The sequence below is a fragment of the Chiloscyllium plagiosum genome, chromosome 13 (assembly GCF_004010195.1).
Source record: "Chiloscyllium plagiosum isolate BGI_BamShark_2017 chromosome 13, ASM401019v2, whole genome shotgun sequence".
In the NCBI taxonomy this organism is placed as follows: domain Eukaryota; kingdom Metazoa; phylum Chordata; class Chondrichthyes; order Orectolobiformes; family Hemiscylliidae; genus Chiloscyllium; species Chiloscyllium plagiosum.
This window is the reverse complement of record NC_057722.1, coordinates 62302877-62310196: the sequence shown is the minus strand read 5'-3', so window position 1 is coordinate 62310196 and position 7320 is coordinate 62302877. Positions and strand designations below refer to the sequence as shown.

At 42.3% G+C, this 7320-nt stretch overlaps 1 protein-coding gene across 1 annotated transcript in view; it reads right to left on the bottom strand.

The window, feature by feature from the left end:
- The window catches only part of LOC122556340, a 16239-nt gene extending 9700 nt beyond the window's left edge, over positions 1 to 6539 (bottom strand). Inside the window, exon 1 of the mRNA XM_043702972.1 lies at positions 6367 to 6539. Within this exon, the coding sequence (XP_043558907.1) occupies positions 6367 to 6522 (156 nt within the window). The 5' untranslated portion in view covers positions 6523 to 6539. The remainder of the gene's footprint in view (positions 1 to 6366) is intronic.
- Positions 6540 to 7320: the final 781 nt, after the last annotated feature.

Genomic DNA, 7320 nt, shown 5'->3' with positions numbered 1-7320 from the left:
GGGGCTGTTTTCCCTGGAGTGTCGGAGGCTGAGGGGTGACCTTATAGAGGTTTACAAAATTATGAGGGACATGGATAGGATAAATAGACGAAGTATTTTCCATGGAGTTGGGGAGTCCAGAACTAGAGGGCATAGGTTTAGGGTGAGAGGAGAAAGATATAAAAGAGACCTAAGGGGAAACTTTTTCACGCAAAGGTTGGTACGTGTATGGAATGAGCTGCCAGAGGATGTGGTGGAGGCTGTTACAATTGCAACATTTAAGAGGCATTTGGATGGGTATATGAATAGGAAGGGTTTGGAGGGATATGGGCCGGGTGCTGTCAGGTGGGACTAGATTGGGTTGGGATATCTGGTCGGCATGGACGGGTTGAACCGAAGGGTCTGTTTCCATGCTGTACATCTCTATGACTCTATGATTCTTGAACTAACATTCAATTCTCCTTCAGTGACTTATCAAACACCTTGCAATAAGCCTTCTGCTATTGTTGGGTTGAACTGTATGTTGCCATAAGTAATTCTTAGAATCAAGGGCCCTCTGAGTGTTACATTCTGGTACAACTGGATACATATAAATTGGATTGCACACAGAACCAATATTCAAAGATATCTTCATTTGATTGGATTTGATTTATTATTGTCACATACACCTACATACAGTGAAAAGTTTTGATTTGCATGCAGAACAGGCAGATCATACCATACAAAGATCATAAGGTGATGGAACAGAGCGAGGGATACAAAGTTACAGCTGCAAAGAAGGTGCACAAAAAGCAAGATCAACATTAGATTTTAAATTTGAGTGGTCCATTCAGAAGTCTAATAAGAGTGGGGAAGAAATTGTTCTTGATTCTGTTGGTATCTGTTGGTTTCTGCCTGATGAAGAGATTATACACGGGGTAGGAGAGGTCTTTAATGATATTGGCCACCTTTCCGAGACAGGGAAAAGTGTGGATGGAGTCAATGGATGTTTCTCAAATGGAATTGCCAAGTGTGCAAAATACTTGAGAGAGCTAATGGAAGATTTCACAAGCTACAAATATCTTCTCAAGCATCACTGTGTTTCTCAAACTGATCTATTCACTGTGTTTAATTGTTAAACAAGGCCCATTATTGAATACACAGTCCCTGTCTGAAATGCTGGATTTAACAAAAAGCATTTCAACAAGCTCTAAAACATTCAGAAACCAACTTTGAAAATGATTCGACATTTCTGCACCAAAGTTACTCTAACAAAATCAGCAACAGAATATGTCTTCCCTCACAGATTGGTGGAACATTACTGTCCGCATTTCACTAGAAATCTCTTGAAACCCACTTCCTGTTGAGACGACCTTTGCCCAAACAAGCAAAAGTAAACATAGCACCAGAAGTAAGGAGAAAAGAGCTCATTCTGCAAATGAGATATAGTATGAACAGATTTTGATACAGCTTGACATAAAACTGTGAATGCTCAATTATTTTTATATGATTCAATTAATTCAACTTGACAACACGATCTCAGGACTTTTACACAGAATGCAGGACACCTTTCATTTGATTCCGCAAAGTAAGGAGACCTTCATTTTGCAGCAGCTTGTTTTAATAACTGCCTTTCACTGCACTATGAATTATGACTGGTTAACTTTTTTGTATCATTACAATTTGCGTGCTGTCAGGATGATTTTTTTACATTTGTCTCTGACTTTCCAAATATCTATCTGCTTGCTTTTCTCTCTGTCTATCTAACTGTCTGTCTGTTACTCTGTCTGCCCATCTGTCTGTTCATCTATTTATTTGTATGTTTATCTATCTATATTCATGCCTGTCCTTTCTCTCCATATCACTCTTTCTATTTACCTATCTATATGCGTATCTTTTCACCTCTCTGTCTGTTTACCTACTTGTACGTCTATCTTATCTCTCCATCTCTATCTTTTTGTTTATCTATCTATTTGTATGTCTATCTTATTTCTATATCTCACTCTATCCGTTTATCTGTCTATATACTTTGTCTGTTTATCCATCTGTCTGTCTATTTATGTATCTGTCTGTCTATCTATCTATCTGTTTATTTATCTATCAGTCTGTATGTCTGTTTATCTATCTCTCTGTCCAGTTATTTATCTACCTGTCTGTCTGTCTATCTATCTATCTATCTATCTATCTATCTATCTATCTATCTATCTATCTATCTATCTATCTATCTGTCTGTTTATCTATCTGTGTCTGTCTATTTATTTATTTATCTGTCCGTCTATTTATCTGTCTGTCTATCTATCTGTCTCTCTATTTATCTATTTATCTCAATTGTTTTATTCACTCATGGTATGTAGGCGTTGCTGACTGGACCAGCATTTATTCCTAGAATCTGTCTGTCTGCTTTTCTGTTCATTTATCTGCTTATCTTTGTCAGTCCATCTGTATAATTACCTTTTTTGCCTAACTATCTGTATTTCTTCCTGATTATCTTTCTGTCTAATGATCTACCATCCATATATCTTCTTGTCTACTCAGAGGCTGGAGACAGTTGCTGGAAAAGCGCAGCAGGTCAGGCAGCATCCGAGGAGCAGGAGAATTGACGTTTCGAGCATAAGTCCTTCATCAGGAATGCCTGGCCTGCTGTACTTTTCCAGCACCACACACTCAACTCTGATCTCCAGCATCTGCAACCCTCACTTTCTCCTGGAGGCAGGTGATAAACTTCTGAATCAGAATGTTCATCCTTATCAAGCTGCTAACCAATCAGAAACTGGGAAGCCCTCCCAGCAAGTTGGGAATGTGGTTCGTTTGGGGATATTTGGGATTTGCCAGGATAAGGGGAATTGTGGGAGGGCAGTATGCAGCAAGGAGATTATGGAGCAGCCTGGGGTTTCAGAGGTCCTATTGAGGGGGGAGCTGGGGGGGTGGTTTAATCTTTAAGGAAAGAACCTCTGATGTGTCCAGCATCCACTGCCCTCTACCAGCTGACCTAGGGGAACTTGCACATCTTGGCACTTATCATGGGCCACTCCTGCTATTAGATAAATCCTAGTGGTGATGAGATTAAACCTTTAAATTGATGTTAATTGCCTATTTAAGACAATAGGGAGCCCATTGTTGGATTAGCCACCCAATGCTATCACCAACACCCTCCCACCCCCATCTCCACCCCAGAATAGCAGTAGGGAAAGGACTAGATTTAGTGAGAACAGCCACCTTCAAACCCATTAGCAGAGAGTGTTAAATCCAGTCCATTGTGTGTTTTTTATTCAAAAGTCCTAATCATCAACCTAAGTCATGAAAAGAGGTGGTCCCAGCACTGATCCTTGCGAAACACCCTTTCCTAATTTGTCACTTGGAATAACTGCCCTTCATTCCCACTCTCTGTTTTCTCTCTAGATGCCAGCCAGAAATCCTTTCTGTCACTTCTCCCCTGGTTCCACATGCTCTGTTTTATTCATTAGTCTATTCAAGGTACCTTCATGAAGACTATTGAAAGTCCAGATAAATTACAATTACTTGATTGTCATTGTCTTTATTTTGTTCTTTTGTGTGATATGGGCATCGCTGATTGGACCAACATTTATTTATTTAAATGGAGTACAGGGCTTGTTTCCTGAGCCACTGCAGTCCATGTGGTGTGGGACACCAACAATGCTGATCAGGTGGGAGTTACAGGATTATGACCCAATGACAATGAAGGAATAGTGATATATTTCCAAGTCAGGATGGTGAGTGGCTTGGAGGGCACCTGGCAGGTGGTGGTATTCCTATATATCTATTGCCCTTGTTCTTCTGGATGGTAGTGGTTGTGGGATTGGAACGTGCTGTTGAAGGAGGTTTGATGAGTTGCTGCACTGCATCTTGTAGATGGTACACAATGCTGTTTCCTCTCTGCCACCTCTTCAGAAAATCCAACAAGGTTAGCTAAGCAACACTGCTCCTTTTGAAATCTACACTGATAACTTATTGTTACTTTTTAATGTTATTATTCAATTATATTTCCTATCACTGATATTATATTGAAGTGAAGAGAGGAGTATTTGAGAAATGGCAACTGACTAGCTATTATGATTAGATTACTTACAGTGTGGAAACAGGCCCTTCGGCCCAACAAAGACCCTCCGAAGAGCAACCCACCCAAACCCCTTCCCCTACATTTACCCCTTCACCTAATACTATGGGCAATTTAGCATGGCCAATTCACCTGACCTGCACATCTTTGGACTGTGGGAGGAAACTGGAGCACCCGGAGGAAACCCACGCAGACACGGGGAGAATGTGCAAACTCCACACAGACAATTGCCCGAGGCGGGAATTGAACACAGGTCTCTGGCGCTGTGAGGCAGCAGTGCTAACCACTGTGCCACCGTGCTGCCCATTATCATTTGGTTGTCATGAGGTATGGGGCAGACTGACTGTATAAAGAACATTGCGTTAAAGCGAGTAATATAAAGTTGAATTCCTGACTTCAAGTGCAAACAAAAAGGAATGCAGCTTGAGCAAATTGGACTTAAAACATTAATTCTGTTTCTCTCTCCAGGGATGCTGCCAGACTAGTAGGTCTCTCCAGCATTCTCTGTTTTTATATCAGCTCTCCATCATCCACAGTATTTCACTTTTAATGGTGATCTATCGTTCTTCTTGCCAGTAGAAAGACTTCATTATTTAAAAAGATATCACAACCTCTCACTACCACTTGTGTGATCTTGCTATACATAAGTTGACTGCTGTGTCATTACAACAATGAGGTGAAAATGAGGATTGCAGATGCTGGAGATTAGAGTCAAGAGAGTAGTGCTGGAAAAATACAGCAGGTCAGGCAGCATCTGAGGAGCAGGAAAATCGATGATTTGGGCAAAAGTCCGTCATCATTACAACTATGACCATACTTCAAAAATGGCTGTAAATATTTGGGGAGCTTTTGGTTGTGACAGTTGCAAAATTAATGCAAATAATTTTGAACTGCAGTTATTGGCACCTTGAGCAGTCAATATGGTGTGGGGACAACTGGAACATAGCAAGATCCCAGAAACAGTAATGTGTTAAAGACTAGGTAATCAGTTTGGATGATAATGATCACGTCAGGGAAACTTAAGACATAAGAAATTCAAGTGACACTGTGCCGGAGCCATGGACTAATACTGAGCTCTACACTCAATAATTTAATTTGCCATTCCCTCCCTCAATTGACCATCCTGATGAAAGATTCCAAAATCTTCAGATTTTACATGAAGACAGGAGAAAGGAACAGTTATGGGGCAAGTGCTGGGGAATTGAAATAAACAAGTGGCTCTATCAGAGAGCTAGCACAGGATAGTGGGCTGAACAGCCAATATCTGCTTGGTTTGTAACTTAAGGTAAGTATTGGTGGTAGATTGAGGAATCTACGTTCAACTATACGACTTGATCTGAGATCTGCACCATTGCATCAAGTCTTGGAAAAAAGGTGAAGCGACAGGGAAACACAGGATGTTTCTGAAGGGCAAACGAAGCTTTTCAGAAATTGTTGGGAAAACTAGTAAGTCTGGCAGTGTCTGTGGAGAGAAAGCAGAATCAACATCTTGGATCCAATGATCCTTCTTCAGAACAATCAGAGTCATCATTCCCTTTGTTTATCAATAATCTATCCAGTTCTGTCTTGACTAAAATTATCAGAGCCTCTGCTTCCATCACCTTTTGAGGAAGAGAATTCCAAAGACTCATGACCTGCTACAAGAAAACAAAATCTCTTTTTCTGTCCTTTTATCCCATCTCTGCACGTGCCAGATACAAGACCATGTTCCTATATAATCACGAAGATGAATTTGCAAACAGCCGCCCCAAGCATCTGAAGCAATGAAGTTTCAGAAGGTGTCATGCTTCCAATCCTGTCCAGTTAGAAATTTAAACGTCATTCATTTCTTGATGTAAGGTGATTAGTGAAAGAATTACAGGGGGATCGGGGAGAAGTTTACAATTGCCCTCAGCCTGTCCAAAATTGCCCCAGTCCGTTCCCAAGAACTTAGCCCATAACCACTTGCCCCTGCTCATTTACAATTGTTCATCCCAGCCTAACTACCCTCAGTTCAATTCCCCCCTCCCCCACCCATTCCCAGTTGCCCTATGCCAACCCCTGGAATGTCAGCAATTCCCTGTCGAGTTGGATGGTCGAGGTAGAAACCCTCAATCCATTGAAAAGGAGGCTGGATTTGCTGTAACCTTGAATGCTCCAGACTCTCGACTGGGAAAGTGGGATGGGAACAGGTTTATTCCCCCAAGTTGGGCTCAATGGCCTCTTCCTGTGCCAATACCTTCCCATCATTGTCATTCTGAGAGTTCCTCATCGCCAGTTCCAAGCGTCCAATCCTGCCCTTGGGAATATTGTGAGCGTGAAGAGTGTATTCCATCATTAACGCAAAGCCTTACCTGTAGCAATGAGCTGTAGGACGCCAGGACGATCAGAACACAGCTGAAATAGAAGAGAACAAAAACACCCACATGTTGACAAAAGTGTCCTCCCTCCCAGTCAGTTGGGGGCAGTGGTTCCAGCTCCTCCTCGGATACCTTGGTAAAGAAATGCATTCACTCCAAATGGCAAAGAGAAAATAATCTTCTCCCCACCCCGTCCCGTCCCGACCCCTGTGACTTTGTAACGAGTCCCACTGTTAGGAAATGTGCCTCAGGTGAAGCGGGAGCCCAGCGGCTTATGGCCGTTTGCCGGAGACAGATCCGACCAGTGCTGCAGCTTTGCTGACACATCCCATTGTTTCACAGCCCCTGGTTAATGACATAAAAACAAGCTCCCCGGGGCCTGAGCGCAACATCTCACCAACAAATTATGACGCGCAGCTAAGTCAAACCTCCCTCACTTCAGAGAGGATCAGTGTGGGAAAGGCGCACAGAGCAATTAGAGAATGGCCTGGGAGGGGACAACTGGGAGTGAGCTCGGGTTGGAGAGGCATTTGGGGATAAGATGAGGGCAATTGAGAACTATCTGGGACAACTGGCAATGAGCTGGGGCAATTGGCAATGGGCCTGAGATGATTGATGCACAATCTGAGAGCCATTGGGACAATGAATGGACTGGGGCAAATGGGGTTAGTATAAGACAACTGGGAATGGGTTGGGGGTAATTAAGGCAATTTTGTTATTCATTCACAGGATGAGGGCATTGCTGGCTAGGCCAACGTTTATTACCCATCCACATTGCTGTGGGTCTGGAGTCACATGTACCTCAGATTAGGTAAAGACAACAGATTTCCTTCCCTGAAGGACATCAGTGAACCAGATGGTTTTTTGTCTCCCAACAATATCGACAATGGATTCATTTTTTAAAACTGAATTCAAATTTCACCATCTGCTGTGGCAGGATTCAAACCC